Source organism: Colobus angolensis, unplaced genomic scaffold, assembly GCF_000951035.1.
Source record: "Colobus angolensis palliatus isolate OR3802 unplaced genomic scaffold, Cang.pa_1.0 Scaffold82, whole genome shotgun sequence".
In the NCBI taxonomy this organism is placed as follows: Eukaryota; Metazoa; Chordata; class Mammalia; order Primates; family Cercopithecidae; genus Colobus; species Colobus angolensis.
Window position 1 is genome coordinate 425233 of NW_012122043.1, and position 18262 is coordinate 443494.

An 18262-nucleotide genomic window follows, 5' to 3' on the forward strand; every position below is an offset into this window, starting at 1 on the left:
CCTGTAATCCCAGTACTTCGGGAGGCTGAAGCAGGAGAATCACTTGAACCCAGGAGGCAGAGGTTGCAGTGAGCTAAGATCATGCCACTGCACTCCAGCCTGGCAACAGAGTGAGACTCCATCTCAAAAAGAAAGAAGGGTCTAGAACAATCCCAGATTTTGGTTTGAACACCTGAAGGACCACTGTGGGAGAAGCAGGCTGGGGCCAGCACGAGCTCTGGCTGTCAGGTCACCATGCACTACAGACACCCAGGTGGAAATGCAGAATAAGCAGCTGGACCTAAGCCTGGAGTCCAGGGACAAATCAGCCCTGCAGGTATAACTGTGGGAGCCGTCCGTGTGCTTGGGTGCCGCAGCACTTGCAGGTTGGGGAGGATCATCCAGCAACAGGGGCGGGGGCTGGTGGGGAGCGGGCAGGGGACCAGGAGAAACAGTGAGCATGGTGAGTGGCCTGGTGTTTCCAGAGAAACAGCACTGACTCGATGGGGCCACTCCAGGCAGCAGCAAGAGGAAGTGTGAGTGGAGGGGTGTGGTGGGGCCTGGGGAGCTGCTGGACAGAGGACTCTGAAGGGCACGTAGTGGGGACTGAGCAGGTGCAACGCCAAAAACAGGGCGGGCCCAGGAGACGGAGGAGCAGACTCGTGACGTGGGACGGGGGTGATGTGGGATGTGGGAGAGATGGACTTCTGCAGGACCCCAGGGAACCTGACAGAAAAGCTGGGTGGAGGCAGTGACTGCCATGCTGAGGAGCGAGCTGTGGGTGAGGGGAGATAGGGCCATTTCAGGAACGTGGAACGTGGGGTGCCTGAGGACCTCGAGTGGGATACGGAACAGGCAGATGCAGGAGAGGGTTCAAGCGAGCCATGGCTGAAGACAGGCTGGGGAGACGCTGGCCCTTGGACCAGTAGGGAGGAGACCCTGAGGGGGCAGGTCCTGGGGGAACTGGCCAGAGCTTCCCCAAAAATGCTGGGATGCCAGGACACCTGGAATCAGACCAAATGACCCCAGATGGATCAAGAGGAATGAAGAGTGGACACGAAGCTGAAACCACAGGCAAGTTTCTGGAACTGCCAGGAGGGTCATCTCAGAGGAATCTGGGGGGCAGGAGCGGGGAAGCCGCAGAGGGAAGCATGCAATGGGGCCGAGTGAGGCCTGAGAGGAAGCAGGTGTGGAGCGCACTTTCAGATGTTGAGGTGCATGGGAAGGCGAGCGAGGCTACAGGGAGTCTCCAAGGCTGCAGGGAGTCTCCGGGTAACGTGAGAAAGGCAGGTGGCAAGACCCGGAGAGGGCAGTCTCCAACAAGCCCGCAGAGGTGGAAGGGCTCGGCACCTGCACAGATGGCTGCAGACCAGCTTCAGCTGCCCACCCCATCTGAAGCCACCATTACAGGTGGATCCATGCAGCAGACAAAGAACAAGGGTCCAATCTGCCAGCCAGGATCTGGACTATGGTGTTCATTTTATTAGAAAGCATAAATTCCCATTCACAAGACCACTTGGCATAGTCACCTCTGGGCAACCTTCCGAGGGCCCTGAAGTCAATAATTAGAGACCCCTTATTTCCTGTAGCCATGAAGACTCCAGGAGAATTTAACCCCCAGGGAACATCCCTGCTGCCCCGTGCCCGGCAATGGAAGTTCAGTACATACTTGAGGACCTGGGCGACAGTGTTCGGCCCGTACCACTGGCCTATGGACTTGCCTTCGCCAACTCCCATTTGCGCTGCAGGGAACAGATCCAGATTAGCGACACCACCCGCCCCGACCATCCCAAAGCCCCCAGCCCTGACCTCTGGTGGCACGTGGTGCCAGGAGACATCAAAGGAAGGCCTGGACAGCACCCTACCCAGCCTCAGGTGGAAAGACGCCCCAACAAGACCGGGGGAGGAGTAAAGGGACAAACAAGGTCTCGGGGACTGTCCTTCCCTATGAACTTAGAAAAGGGGAGAGCCAGAAATGAAGGGACCACTTCCTTCTGTAAGTGAAAACACAGGCTCAAAAGCCGGCCTTGCCTGCAAGAAAGGCCAGCTCCTCTTTACTCGCTCCATGCCAGTCTGAGCATTCACATTCACTGATGGGGTGAGGCCAACTTCCCCAGGCTGTACCGAGCACCAGGCACTGCAAGCCGCATGGACAGCAGGAAAGGCAAGGCCCAGGCTCTAGGCCGGGGTGGGACAGGGGTGACGTGGGATGACACCGGGGTGATGTGACAGCAGTGCACAGGCCGTCAGAGGTCAGTGTTTACAGGTTTACAGCCTCCTGCTCTACATCCCACAACACCAGAAAAGCTCTTAGGGGAAACCGACCACTCCACCCTCTCCAAAGAGCCCGGGTGGGGCCTGGCACAATCCGCAGCCTCCCACCTATCTGGTGAATGGAGTAGTAACTGTCTTTCCTGTCGATGAACGCGTTGAGGACGCTGAAGTAGCTGTCTGGCTGCCTCTTCCTTTGTGTCCACCTCCAATCTGTTGGAAAAAAAATTACAGGTATGCTCTACCATAAATATGAGAAACAAGTTTTCACTTTCACACTCAAGATACAGATGGCATCCAAACCTTTTTCAGAATCTTTTCTTTTTTTTTTATTTGGAAACAGAGTCTCGTTCTCTGACCCAGGCTGGAGTGCAATGGTGCAATCTCGGCTCACTGTAACCTCTGCCTCCCGGGTTCAAGCGATTCTCCTGCCTCAGCCTCCCGAGTAGCTGGGACTAAAGGCATGTGCTACCACGCCTAGCTCATCTTTGTATTTTTAGTAGAGACGGGGTTTCACCATGCTGGCCAGGATGGTCTTGATCTCCTGACCTTGTGATCCACCCATCTCGGCAAAAAAGTGTTGGGATTACAGGTGTGAGCCACCACACCCAGCCAGAATCTTTTAAAAGTAAAAACCCATGTTCTCCAGGATTTCAAATACATATATGCCAAGTTATCAAAACAAATCTGTATAGAAAACAGTTTCAGTAATTTAAAACATTTATCACCATTCATCTTTTTTTTTTTTCCCCCCAGATAGGGTCTAACCCTGTTGCAGAGGCTGGATGGAGTGCAGTGGCACAATCTCAGCTCACTGCAGCCTCCATCTCCCGGGTTCTAGCAATTCTCCATATCAGTTCCCTGAGTAGCTGGGACTACAGGCAGGAGCCACCACGCCTGGCTAATTTTTGTATTTTTTGTAGAGATGGGGTCTTGCCATGTTGCCCAGGATGATTTATCAGCATTCTTTAAAGTCAGTTTTTTAAATCAATAAAAACAAGTGGCTCATTACTCAAGAAAACCTCAAGTTCTACTTTGTGTTTTACCTGTGACCTGCTCTAAAAAGCCCTGACCCCACAGTCCCCTTTGCTTCCTGAGAACACCGTGGCCATGCGCCCTCCCCAGGGTTGTGACTCACCTCGGCCTAGGTGCCGGCACACCAGGGCTTGGGCAAAGATCATCTGTCCACACCGCAGCATGCAGCCCCAGCCTGTGTCCGAGGTGGGGCCTGTCCCCCCTGTCACGGCAGACAGAGAGAGAAGTGCTCATGGCCAGATGGCCCCACAGGCCACGAGCCCACTGGCCAGAGGCAGCGGGTCAGTCCCACACCACAGGCACCGACCGACTCCCTCATCCATCAGCTCCACTTGGGGCAACACACACCTCTTAGGACTCAGTAACGCCAAGGGCCACATTTACTGGAGAGTGAAATGTCCCGACAACCTCCTCAAAATGGGCAAAACACACGAACAAGTCAGTCACGGAGTAAAAGGAAGTCTGACAAACATACGAAGACGCTGACCCCCACACGTCATCCAGAAAATGCAAAGTTAAACAGGACAAGTCATTTTCCAATTGCCAGAAAGGCAGAAATTCAAAGGTTTGATGACAACCAGTACTGCCGAGAGTACAGGAAGGGCCGCAAGGGCAGCAACTCAGCCCTTCCAGCACAGGTGCCTGGGCCCTTCCCTCACAGCCACTCCCTGGGGCCCAGAAAGATGGACAACATGCACCATGGAACCGCGTGGCATGTGGCAGGCACGTGGGAAACACTGCCAGGCCACAGCAGGGGTCCAGTGGAATGCCACTGCACAGTGCTGACAACAGAGAGGGCCACCTGTGTGGCAGGCAAGAGGCTGGCAGGTGGCTGCACACCAGGGTGAGAAGCAGAGATTCAGGGGTCAGACCACAAGGTTCGCCCTGTGCCCACCGTTGGGCTTCCGGCAGCTTCTCCACGCACTGGCAAGGACGATAAACCCTGTGTCTTGGGGTAGTGGTGGCTGTCACCCACCGACAACCCAGTCAGCAGTGCCCATGATCACCCTCGCTCCACTGCTGATAAAAACGTATCTCAGAGCCAGGCGTGCTGGTGTGCACCTGTAGTCCCAGACACTCAGGAGGCTGAGGGAGAATTGCTTGAGCCCAGGAGTTCAAGTCCAGCCTGGGCAACATAGCGAAACTCCATCTATTAAAAAAATGAATAATTTAAAAAAATCATCTCTGTGGGGCTAAGAAGGAAACACACCGCACTTGACCTTCAGAACTGCAATAGGGCTGCTTCATCTGCAGGGTTCATCCCCAGCTTCTACCTCCTCCACAAGGCCTCTGTCAAACCAGAAAGGCTTCGCTCCAGTCCTGTTCTCCTTCCCAGCACGCGGCAGGGTGGCTGTGAAGGAGATGGAGGCTGGGGACAAACCTGCATCCAAGGCCGCCCAGAGAGCAGGTTCAGTGCAGCTGCAAAACAAGCCCTTGTGGAACGAGCAACTCTTCCCAGGGTACGTCTGACAAGTTTATCATTAAAATATATCATTAAATATCAATATTTCCAGGGTACATCTGACAAGGTGTATCATTAAATATCAACCTAAGGAGACACTGTCGTATGTCCCTACGCGTCAGTGTTCTCCATCGTCAAGCCACTGTGGCTATTGGACTTCCACCTCACTTCAGGATAAAGAATGAAACCACCCCTAGAAGAGGGACCAAACCCTGGCCCGGCGCTGAGGACGCGTGACGCCAGCCCAGCCCTCACCTCCGGCCTCAGTTCTCCGCTGGTGAGAGCAAGGCTGAGAACCAGTCCCCATCTCCTTCCAGCTCCAGGGCATACAACAATGATGAATGGCTTTTAACAGAACGTACTTTAGTGTTACATAAAAACATGTCACATTCACCTGGCCCTTCAAATCTCCCCACAGGTAAGTGCGGAAAATACTAAAAAAGATGAGGGCTACAGAGAATGGCTTCCAAACATTCTGGACCTAAGTAAGAAACACACTGTAGAGCTGTGACCCAGAACACACATTCAAATATGCAAATAAAACTAAAATCCCTGAAGCAACACGCTGCCTGCCCATGGCGGACACACACTGTTTTCTATGCCATTCTGTCCTACATTTAAAACAATGTTGGTCGTGACTCATGATACTGACTTCCAGCTCCAGGAATAAACTGTGATTTGCAGTTGAAAAAACACTGGCCTAGAGTCAGGAGCCGTGGATTCTAGCTCTGCCACTACTACAAGGGAGGCCTCGGCCAATTCATTTAACCAGGATTGCTGTGAAGATTCAAATGAAGTACGTGGCATATTGAAGTCAAATCTACAAGCCTAAGTTTTCCTCCTTCCTAAAAACATGTATATTTCGTCCCGTGTTGTAATAAAACAGAGTACTTACCAATGGCTGGAAAGTTTTTCCTGTATGTAAACCAAAGTCTAGATGCCACATCAGACAAGATCTCGTCCTTTTCTAGAGGTTGTTTAAAAGAAAAAAAAACACACACACACACAACGCCTTAAGTTTGCAAGTCACATGTTATGGCAGAGTTAGCAGAGAACAATGATCACAAAATGCTTCTGCAGGCCAAGCGGTCAGACCAGGGTGGGCTCCAGCATGGCCGATACCTGTGAAAATGCTGTATTTTCTACCCAGTATCCAAACGGGCTCTGAGGTCTCCGGAAAATCTTCACACTCAGCAAACCGGAGAGTGTCGTAGGTCAGAGTAGCTGTTGAAACCAAAGACGCACAATTGTCAGACATTTATCATTTCATAAACTAGTATCAAAAGAGCCATTTATAGCACTTCTGTGCTGAAGAGAACAATCGTAAATTCTTGCAACAGCAGCACACCCTCTTGTATCTCGGGCCTACCAAGACACCCACCATGGATGGAGTAAACTCTTGGGAAAGTGCAGAAGGCCCTGCTGGGCAGTTGCTCCGCTAATGTACGGGGACAGGGAGGTGGGGCCAGCATGCTACTTCCTGAGCCTTTCACATTCTGAGCCATTGAGTGTCTAACAGCTGACACGAGGGTGAGAGGCCAAGCTAGAGGCCAACTTGAGGGGCAAGAAAGCAAAACAATAAAATAAAAAGCCACCCGATTTGAGTACTTACTTTAGACTTAAAACATGTTTAAAACGTAAAGGACAAAAATAAAATGAAACCACCCCTTCATCTTTGCTCACAAGGGAAGCCACAGAAGAAACAGAACAGGGAGTCACTTTTCATGGCTATCCTAAGGTTTACCAAATGTCACCTTGGCAGCATGTTCAGTCACTGTGATGAAAGCACATGCTCTGAGGCAAGAAACAGTGAGCTGCTGGGAAGACTAGGGGTTCTGGTCTACCTCAATTTCCTGGTGAGGAGCAGGTGCTGGAGAAGAATGCGGTGCTACTCCCAGGTAGGAAGTCCACCCCTGGACACTGAGAGATCAAACTCTCTGCCAAGTCCCTAGAGGTACCTGGGTACAAAGAGCCTAGCAATCAAGGACTGAACCTGTTTTCATTTCAACAATGCTACCAGAAAAGCATGCCACCACTTCCAAGTGGCAACACCCCACTTTTTTTTTTTTTTTTGAGATGGAGTCTTGCTCTGTCACCCAGGCTGGAGTGCAGTGGCATCAGTGATCTCGGCTCACTGCAAACTCTGCCTCCAGGGTTCACGCCATTCTCCTGCCTCAGCCTCCCGAGTAGCTGGAACCACAGGCGCCCACCACCACGCCCAGCTAATTTCTTGTATTTTTAGTAGAGACAGGGTTTCACCATGTTAGGCATGAGGGTCTCGATCTTCTGACCTATGGATCCGCCCACCTCAGCCTCCCAAAGTGCTGGGATGATAGGCGTGAGCCACCGCGCCCGGCCGGCAACACCCCACTTTCTAAGGAGGCAGCCGGCTGCAGAGTCGTGGTGTTTACCCGCTGCACTCATGAGCCCTGCACGCCATCTTACTCTGTTTCATTTCAGTTAAGAAACCAGGCCAGGTGCAGTGGCTCACGCCTGTAATCCCAACACTCTGGGAAGCCGAGGTGGGCAGATCATCTGAGGCCAGAAGTTTGAGACCAGCCTGGGTCAGTATGGTGAAACTCTGTCTCTACTAAAAGTACAAAAATTAGCCAGGCATGGTGGCAGGCGCCTGTAATCCCAGCTACTTGGGAGGCTGAGACGGGAGAATCACTTGAATCCAGAAGTAGAGGCTGCAGTGAGCTGAGACTGCGCCACTGCACTCCAGCCTGGGTGACAAGAGTGAAACTCCATCTCAAAAAGAAGAAAAAAAAAAAGAAACTAGAGAGGCCCAGGGTCTTCCTGTCCACAAAACTGTGGCTGAGGATACCCATGTCCCACAATGTTCCTGAAAAGGTGCCAGCCAGCAGCAAGGCACCAGCCCAAACACCCACGTGATGAGATGCACATGGCGTATTCTGGGCTGGCACCAGAGGCATCTCTCTCCAGCTGCTTTTCAGGGAACCAGGAACACACAACTCTCATGTGCTGCCTCTCCAGCTCTGATGGTGCTGATCACTCATCCTTCAGCAGCAACTTCACAGCCATCTTTTGAAAATCAACCACTTATAAATTTCTCCCACATCTAAATTTACTATTTGATAACAGCCCTACACTTTGATATGAATGACATACGCTAATTATAAAAAACTACTGAAGACTACAAAAATACACAAATCACGTGGAGCCTCATGGCCCAGCAATGACTCCTTCCAGAAGTCTTTATGCACAGGTTCACAGGTGAAATCACACTGTGCCCGCAGTTTCCTCGGCACACACAGGTTCACAGGTGAAATCACACTCGGCACGCACAGGTTCACAGGTGAAATCACACTGTGCCCGTGGTTTCCTCGGCACGCACAGGTTCACAGGTGAAATCACACTGTGCCCGTGGTTTCCTCGGCACGCACAGGTTCACAGGTGAAATCACACTATGCCTGCGGTTTCCTCAGCACGCACAGGTTCACAGGTGAAATCACACTCGGCACACACAGGTTCACAGGTGAAATCACACTATGCCCGTGGTTTCCTCGGCACGTACAGGTTCACAGGTGAAATCACACTCGGCACGCACAGGTTCACAGGTGAAATCACACTCGGCACGCACAGGTTCACAGGTGAAATCACACCGTGCCCGCGGTTTCCTCGGCATTCTACGTAAACACAGATCTCCACGTAGGCGGATACTACAAAGCATCGTGTGTGTACTTCTGTGCTATGCACAGAGGCAGGGGGCAGTCAGAATTCAAAGCCCAGCTTGGGTACTGGTAAACTGTAGTTTCCTGGACCACTTACTTAACTTCTAAGTGTGAATGTTCCCTCATCCATAAAATGGGATAATAACAGGACAGCCTCAGAATGTGGCTGTGACGTTTCCATGAAACACTTCCAATGAGGTGCTGGCTGGCAGACAGAAGGGCTCCAATGGCAGCTCTGTCATTAACATCAAGGACTCAGAACCACAGGGTCAAAGGCACACACATTTTATTAGACCTAAAAGCCTTAATTGTATGCGCGGCTAATTCCCAAACACAGGGTTTGGAAGTACCCGCAAGCATCTCCCTCAGTCCAGGCAGAACTACCAAATCCACAGCAGAGGGCCCTACGGGCATCGTTTAAAGGATTCTCAGCTGTGGGAGACCCAGGCCCCTCTCTGTCCTTTTCCTAGAGCAGTGCTGTGGCTTCCTGAGCAAGAAGACAGGTGTTGTGGAGTGGCTGGAGCCAGATGAAGCAAGCTTTCCACAGCAGGGCTTTGTCCAACAGCTCTGCTCTTTTTTTTTCCTTTCTTTTTTTTTTTCTTCCCTGAGACAGGGTCTCATGTGGTCACCTGGGCTGCAGTACAGTGGTGCAATCACAGCTTGCTGCAGCCTCAAACTCCCAAGCTCAATCAATCCTCCAGTCTCAGTCTGCTGAGCAGCTGAGACTATAGGCATGTGCCATCACACTCAGCTAATTTTTGTATTTTTTTGTAGAGATGGGGTCTCATGATGTTGTCAAGCTGCTCTCAAACTCCTAGGCTCAAGCAATCCACCTGCCTTAGCCTCCTGAAGTGCTGGGATTACCGGCATGAGCCACTGCACCTGGCCCCCAAGAGCTCTGCTCTTATATATTTCACTTGTCCATGCTTTCAGAGACAGTATCAGCCGAACTGTTTGGTGACTGTGAATAAATAAAGTCCAAGTTTACATTCTCTCCCACCTTTTTATATATATAAGGTTACTTGTTTCTGCACATGATTACAAAAACTGAGTTGGGATGAATTAAGGTCCATGCCGTTTTTTTTGTGTGTGTGATGGAGTCTCACTCTGTTGCCCAGGCTAGAGTGCAGTGGCACAATCTTGGCTGCATGCAGCCTCCGTCTTCCGGGTTCAAGCAATTCTCCCGCCTCAGCCTCCCAAGTAGCTGGGATTACAGACACCCACCACCATGCCCGGCTAATTTTTGTATTTTTAGTAGAGACAGAGTTTCACCACGTCGGCCAGGATGGTCTCGATCTCCTGACCTCAAGTGATCCATTCGCCTCGGCCTCCCAAAGTGCTGGGATTACGGGCGTGAGCCATCGCACCTGACCCACACCTATCTTTTTAAAGAGCTGAAAAACATCATGATGTCCCCGCTACCTCTCTAAAGCCACTCCTGAATCTTCAGAAGTCCCTGCTATTCTTTGACCTCTAGGCTTTATTCAGTATATAGACTAAAATCCAGAAAATTTATTCTCAAGGAAAAAGGATGCAAACACCACCGGTCTAATTTCAACGCTGCAGGACAATGATTCCATCTTGCTGTTGGAACATTCTTCTCATGTCTGAGACCATTCCAAGGCACCAGCTTTGAACTAAAGATACACATATCTTTTATTTAAAGTACAGCAGAGCTAAATGAACACTTTGGCAAGTATTTCTTTGTAGACTACAGATGTTCCTTAACTCAGGATGGGATCATGTCCAATAAACCCATTGTAAGTTGAAAATACTTAAGTCAAAAATGCACTGAGGCCAGGCACAGTGGCTCATGCCTGTAATCCCAGCACTTTGGGAGGCCAAGGCGGGTGGAGCACCTGAGGTCAGGAGTTCCAGACCAGCCTGGTCAACATGGTGAAATCCCATCTCCTTTAAAAACATAAAAAATTACCCGGGCGTGGTGGCAGGCGCCTATAGTCCCAGCGACTCAGGAGGCTGAGGCAGGAGAATCGCTTGAACCCAGGAGGCGTAGGCTGCAGTGAGCTGAGATCGCGCCACTGCACTCCAGCCCGGGTGGCAGAGTGAAACTCTATCTCAAAAAAAAAAAAAAAAACAATTGAATACACGTAACCTACCTAACATCACAGCTTAGCCTGGCCTGCCTTAAATGTGCTCAGAACACCTACATCAGCCTACAACTGGGCAAACTCACCTGGCAACACAGTGCCCCGTACAGCAGGGGTCATCCCCCTCATCACTGGCTGACGGGGAGCTCTCTGGCATCTCCAGAGCACCTGGGGGCATATTGCTGGCCCAGGAAAAGATCAAAATTCAAAACGTGAAGTATGGTTTCTATAGAATGCATACTGCTTTCACACTCGTAAAGCCAAAAAATTATAAGTCAAACCATGGTAGTTTGGAAACCATCTGTATTTCAGAAGAATGTGGCGTATTGTCATTGGGAAAAGGACCATATTGTTGAATCAATAGCAGTCTGTAGTATCAGAATCTGGAAACTGAGAAACAGGACGTCTAGTTTCCCATATGAAAAATATAAATGATAAAGGAATGAGAGAAATAGACAAGGAAGAAAAGGAAAAAGGCTCCCTCTGAAAGTAGGGTAACGAGGCCTGAGCAGCTGTGAAGTTGAGAAATTTTCAACACGGCAGCAGTAAAATGCAAAGTTGTTCTATTTCTTAGATTTATTAGTAAACTTTATAGGCAAGGAAGCCAACTTCAGAGTGAAGAGAATAAGAGGTGTTGCATTAAGTTCAAATACACCACCATACCTCCAGCTGTAACTGGGAAAATTACCAGTGTGTGGCCTCAGATTCCTCACTGCATAAACCATCAAGGAGACCAGGAAACCCGAGGGGAGCAATCACAGTGCTTGGCAGTGAACAGGAGCAGCACAGCTGCGGCGAACGTGACCCATGGGGTCCCTAAGGAGGGCTCCCACACCACTGTGCCCCAGGCTGCGCGGCTCCTCCGGCTAGAGAAACGCACTCCAGCCCTCCCCAGACTCCTGCCCTCTGTTGGGAGTGAGTCACACATCCCCTAGGACCAGTTGCGGACACACTGAAAACACGATCCCTTGCTTCTCTCACCACACTGCGCCCTCCTCTCTGTATCATGGAGGACGCTGCGAGTGGGGAGTGTCTGCACGTCACACCTGGAGCACGTTCCTGACAGCAGAGCACCAGCTGCGGAGTCAGAAGGCTGAGCCCACCACTGAGCAGCCACGCAGCCCTCCAGGGAAGTGACCATCCTGTGACTTGGTGTCCTGACTGTGAGACGGACAAGTTAAGGCACAGGAAGAGCTCTAAACCACACAGGAGCAGCGACTGCTCTCTCAGGGCCAGCCTTCTCAAATCACTGAAACGGGTGAGCAGTCAAGACCCGGCGTGGATGGACGTATTATGTAAGCAGAGGTGCAGCAGAGTCCAAGGTCAACAGAGACCCAACCAAACGTGAGTCTCTTTACTAACACTGGATCCAACATCACACACCTTCCTCGGAGAGAGTGACTGCATTTGGAGAACAACAGCCTGCCGCCCCGCTTCACAGGCTGGCTCCAAGGACCAGAGAGACCTGCAGCAATTCCTACAAAAGAGCCAGCGAAGACTCTCAGACTCGCATCCCTTCAGTTATGAGGAGGCTTCCCCGTACTCTGGGGGCCCACGTTGTCCCTCTCATGGAGGCCAGGAGGGAAGGCCCCAGGCGGGCCCTCCGGGCAGAACTCACTCCTCCTGGACACCCTCACAGCTCCAGCTGAAGAGGAAGACACAACAAGCAGCCATGGACTGAGGCATCAGAACGGAACAGAGACCTCTGTGACCTTCCAGATCCTACTTATAATGGAAGAAGGAGAACTTTTTTGGAATTAACACTTCTAATTTCTTTTTTTTTTTTTTTGAGATAGAGTTTTGCTCTTGTCACCCAGGCTGGAGTGCAATGGCGCAACCTTGGCTCACTGCAACCTCCGCCTCCCGGGTTCAAGCACTTCTCCCGCCTCAGCCTCCCAAGTAGCTGGGATTACAGGCATGTGCCTTCACGCCTGGCTAATTTTGTATTTTTAGTAGAGATGGGTTTCTGCCATGTTGGTCAGGCTGGTCTCGAACTCCTCATCTCAGATGATCAGCCTGCCTCAGCCTCCCAAAGTACTGGGATTACAGGCGTGAGCCTCCGCGCCTGGCCAACACTTCTGATTTCTACTGAGGTTTGCTTCTGGAGTCTGAGAGCCTGCTCGACAGCTACAGGACAGACACGAGCCTGGACTTCTTCCAACATCAGTCTCCTCACCCACGAAATGGGGCACAGCCACCAGTTTTCCCAATGGGGTGAGAACCCGCGATGGGTACAAAACTAACACTCACAATCACTAACATTTGCAGATCGACCAACACGATGATTCCATTCTCAAACGTTCCTTCTTTTTTTTGACACAGGGTCTGGCTCTGTCACCCAAGCTGGAGTGCAGTGGTGTGATCTCAGCTCATTGCAACCTCCCCTTCCCAGCCTCAAGGGATCCTCCCACCTCAGCCTCCTCAGTAGCTGGGACTGCAGGCATGCACCATCATGCTTAATTTTTGTATTTTTTTGTAGAGATGGGGTTTCACTATGTTAACCAGGCTGGTCTCGAACTCCTGGGCTCCAGTGATCCACCCACCTCAGCCTCCCAAAGTGCTGGGACTACAAGTGTGAGCCACCATGCTCGGCCAGGTTCCTTCACTGACTGACTCTCAGATGAATGAGATCCACTTAGGCCTGAGGCCAGCTGCCTCAGCGATTCTCCATGGAGAGGTTCCCTTGCCTTATTTCACAGCCCGTCATAATTTCACCATCTTCACATGCCGTGTCATGTGATTTATAAGGTAATTCATGTAGCCCCTGACAGAAAAGGAGTCAAGCTTCGAAAAAAATACCCATTGGCCGGGCGCAGTGGCTCATACCTGTAATCCCAGAACTTTAGGAGGTCGAGGTGGGCGGATCACCTGAGGTCAGGGCTTCAAGACCAGCCTGGCCAACATGGCAAAACCCTGTTGCAGTGAGCCGAGATCATGCCACTGCACTCCAGCCTGGACGACAGAGAAAAAAACACACACACACACACACACACCCATCTCCAGACTCCCAGGTAATGATTTTAATTTGAAATTAGATAACATGCAAGGCCAGGTGCGGTGGCTCATGCCTGTAATCCCAGCACGTTAAGAGGCCAAGATGAGAGGATCACTTAAGCCCAGGAGTTTGAGACCAGCCTGGGCAACACAGGGAGACCCTGTCTCTCTTTAAAAAAAAAAAAATTTAGCTAGGCATGGACACCTGTAGTCTTAGCTACTGAGGAATGTGAGGCAAGAAGATCACTTGAGCCCAGGAGACCAAGGCTGCAATGAGCTGTGGCTGCCACACTGTGGCAGGCTGGTCAGGGCGATGAAGTGAGACCCTGCCTCAAAAAAATCAAAAAAAGATGACACACAGAAGGAACAAGATGAAGAGGTAGGCCGGGTGCGGTGGCTCACGCCTATAATCCCAGCACTTTGGGAGGCCGACGTGGGCAGATCACTTGAGGTCAGAAGTTCGAGAACAGCCTGGCCAACATGGTGAAACCCCATCTCTACTAAAAGTATTTAAAAAATTAGCCGGGCATGGTGGTGCACACCTGTAATCCCAGTTACTCGGGAGGCTGAGGCAGGAGAATCTCTTGAACCCAGGAGGCAGAGGCTGCAGTGAGCCAAGATAGAGCCACTGCACTCCAGCCAGTCTGGGCAACAGAGACTCCATCTGAAAAAAAAAAAAAGACAGAGAGGTACTGTACACCTTAAGAAAAAGTCCCCCTTAGAAGTCGTTCTCCCATTTGGTCAGCTGGATCCCAGACACTTGATTTTCCACACCCTCTTCCCTGGGACTTCTGCGATCTCAAGTAGAAGAGGGCAGATGGTATTTTAATAACATAGTAATTCCATTAGAAAAAAAATGTGACTTAATATTATTAATCTGACAGGCAGAAATGTTGGGAATTGGACTCAATGAATTTAACCAACTTCTCTCCATTTAGTACCAATTACACTTCATTCAACCAGGGAGAACTACAAAAAACATACAAGTAAATTCAAGAGCTTGCTGTAAAGCATTTCATTTCGAAGAAATCTTCCTAAAACACTTAGAAATTATTTTCCAGAAGATTTATATTTTATAAATTCAATAAAGGGTTCTTCTTTTCCTTTAGAAAACTGTTAGCTTTAAGATAACAGTTTGCATATGATTACTCCTTTTTTTAAAATCCCCAAGAGTTTACATGAGAATGCTAGTAGTTCAGTCCTGAATGAAAATAGAGAAAGAGAGAAAAGAACTCCAAATTTAGCTACATCAGAAAACTAGAAAACAGTTTCAGTGCACACACTGTGCAGAATGTGCACATTAAAACCCACTCCCCATGCAGCCTTTGCATTCGTTACATGTTATGCTAACATACAGGATTTATGTTAAACTCTACAAACCGAAAGTTTTTATAGTAGGAGAATGTGTAGGTTATCATTAATTCAAGTTGTTTTTTTTTTTATTACCAACCACATGCCAGACACAAGTGATGCAAGCACAAGATACCAGCTCTGTCCTCAAGGAATGGCAGTGTGGCTATTTAAGTGCTGGCACCTGCCAGTCCTCTGAATAGGGAGCATGCTTTTAGGGACAGTGCTAGAAACTGGTGGAGAACACAGCCACACCGTGGTCTGCCTGCACCTCCTGGACCTCCCCACACCCGCAGAGGCCCTTGGCCTCTTTTCTTTCCCACCCACATTCAGACCCTGGATGACCTCATCTGATGTGACCTCCGGTCTACCTCCAGCCCAGGCTTATTCTTTTAGCTCCAAACCTGTAGACCCAAAAGCCCACTGGACATTGCTACAAGGATGTCTAACAGGCGCCTCACATTCAACACACATAAATCCAAACTCGCAACAGAAAGCTTTCCACCAGGCAGGACCTCCCCAAATCTTCCCCATCTGAGTTTCTTAGCTCATGTCATACACTTTGGGGACATCTTTAACTCCTCCCTCTCTACCCATCCCTCTCCCAACTTCCAATCTATAAACAAATTCTATTGTCTCAACCTCCAAAACACATGCAGAAGTCAACCTCTTACCCACCGTGAACTAAGCCACTGGCATCTCCTTGCTAGCTTGTTCAACAGTCTCTTAGCTGGAATCCTTGCCTCTGCCCTTGCCCCTCTGCAGTACATTCTCAAAAGAGATGCCAGAGCAAGCCTGTTAAACAGTCTATCATGTTACTCCTCCTCTTGAACAAAACCTTCCAAAGGGTTGCCATCCTATTCAGAATAAACACTGAAGTCCTCACTATGACCTGGCAAGGCACCACTACTGAGCCTCAGTCACCTCTTTATCCTCAGCTCCTGCTTTTCCCTCCACCACCAGCTGCACCCCAGCCACACCAGGCTCTTCCTACCTGCCCTTCCTCCTACACTGCTTAAGGCTTGGTCAAAACTTCACCTTCAGAGTGAGACCCTTCCTGGCCATCCTGGCTACAATTCTGATCCTCCTCATCCTCGGTCCAAGTCACTGTCCCCCAGGAGCCACGCACTTCGCTGCTAATGCTGGTCTCATGTCTAGAACGTTAGCTACCCCAGGGCAATGGTTTTCATCTATGTTGTTACTTCTCTAGTCCTAGTGTCTAGAACAATGCCTAACACACGCCTGACAGTCAGTAAGAAACAGTGTATGGAATGAATGACTGTCAGCACAAACAGAAACTGTATCACACATGGTCAAGGAAGGCAGAATCTTCAAGAACTCTGGAGATCAGAGGAGGGCAGATCATTAACCATCCCTGAAAGGAAATACAGCATCAAGAAAGAAGGAAAATTCCCCATGATATCCTACAAACATCATAAATGTTTTTATCAGCATAAACAGAGACCTTTAAATGCAAGCGACTTTCCTACTGATTCCGCGTGCAGCAGCATCCTGTGTCCTATTAAAGTATCATCGTGTCAATATGCTTGTCAAGAGAAAATAAAAGACAAAAGTAAACTATCATCATGTAACAACGTAACTGTTCTCCTAACTTGAACATGACGATTTTCATATTTTAGGTCATATGACCGACACTGAACTCTGTTTTTGACCTTAACCAAGTCTCTCATATGATACTCCAGCCTCAAGGTATCGAAATGATAGAGGCAGGGGGCAGACAAATACTAGGCAGAGAGGGGCGGGTCACCAGTGAAACCCAACCTTCAAGCCACAGTTTAAAGCCTGAAAGCCAAGCAAAGAGTCTCCGATAAATCCATAGACTGGACCGCAAACCTCTCTTCCTGTTTGGTGCGCTTTCCTCTAATTAATCCCCACCCTTCACCTATTTTACATATACTTACCCTTCTCTAATTGGTTTATGACACCGTTGTGCCCACATCTTTGAGTGGTGACTTTGTTTTAGCCTTTTTTGCACACTCACAAACAAATCAGCACACACTCCCCATTCTGGGCCCATAAAAGCCCTGGATCCAGCCACGCCAAGGGAGACCACCCGACTTTGGGGGGAAGACCACCCTTGAGTCCCCTCTCTACTGAGAGCTGTTTCACCACTCAATAAAACTATTCTCCACCCTCCTCACTCTTCGATTGTCAGTGTAATCTCATTCTTCTTGGATGTGGGACAAGAACTAAGGACCCAAGGAATGCAGGTACAAAGAAAGCTGTAACACTGTGGCCCTCGGCCCTCTGCCGGGAAAGGGCAGTCGCCCTACGTGACAGCCCACAGCAACAGGAAGCAGCCGGGGGACGGAGCTAGCCCCAGAGCTACAGCCTGGAGCAGGGCAATGGGAGTGACAGGGCTGTTGACACTTTGCAACACCCCCTCTTGGGCTTCAGGGTTGCAAGCATCCCTGCTTGGGCGCCACTACCTTCCCCTTGTCTGGACACCAGAATCCACTGCCCCCTTGTCTGGATGCTGGAGTCCGCCATGGGAGTTGCTTGCCACACGTCTAGCTGTAAGCTCTGCAGATCCCACTCTGGTGTCTGCGCTTGAAACAGCTGGCGGGTCCCGGCACTCACCCACACACCCACTCCCGCCAGGGGCTGAGCATGAAGTCATGGCGGCCATGGTATCCGTGCCAGAGTGCAAACCAGGTGCCACCCAGTGGGCCAAGTAGACAGGGCATCTCCTGCGGCGAGCCCGGACCCAAGCAAGGCCTGGGCAGGGGCCTCGCCAGCTGGAGGTCTCTGGCTGGCAAAGTGGCTGATAAAAATCCTGCATCACAAACAATAATACCTAATAAGATATAATACAACAGTTGTAAAATAGTAAACAACAAATAGTACACAGCTGCGAATAGTACAACAGTGTCTGACAGTTATTCTAAAAAATAAACTTCACAAGATACACATCTGGTCAACATGCTCCTTAGGGAGTCAGGGCTCCTGTTTCCTCCAACCAACTACCACATTTAAGTGGGGAGCTGCTACAAAACATTTAAACAGATATTTGCAATACACATTACAGTTTTCCTACTCAGATCTTAATAAATTCGTGTTGTAGCTGCCAGAAAAATAGTAAGTAAAGAATGACATTCAGAATGACAGAATTAAACCAGATGAAAATCTTTCTTTACAGATGGGGGATACTGGATAAAAGGCAAATCAGTTCACAAAAGAATGAATGGGCTAAAACTTCTGTGTAAAAATATTTCTAGGGCTACTGGGCAAGCGATGGGTTTTGGTACTGACTTAAAACTATCTTGCCAGCAAAAATGGAACGGAAGCATGAAAGAATAGGCAAAAACACCAACACTACACACACACACACACACACACACACACAC

General features: G+C 49.8%; 1 protein-coding gene across 1 annotated transcript in view; it reads right to left on the reverse strand.

The window, feature by feature from the left end:
• ATG4B (autophagy related 4B, cysteine peptidase) overlaps positions 1 to 17708 on the reverse strand; it is a 29502-nt gene extending 11794 nt beyond the window's left edge. Inside the window, 6 exon segments of the mRNA XM_011929536.1 lie at positions 1649 to 1721; positions 2362 to 2463; positions 3389 to 3487; positions 5643 to 5714; positions 5870 to 5971; positions 17496 to 17708. Coding sequence (XP_011784926.1) covers positions 1649 to 1721; positions 2362 to 2463; positions 3389 to 3487; positions 5643 to 5714; positions 5870 to 5971; positions 17496 to 17697 — 650 coding nt within the window. The 5' untranslated portion in view covers positions 17698 to 17708.
• Between the last annotated feature and the right edge of the window lie 554 nt (positions 17709 to 18262).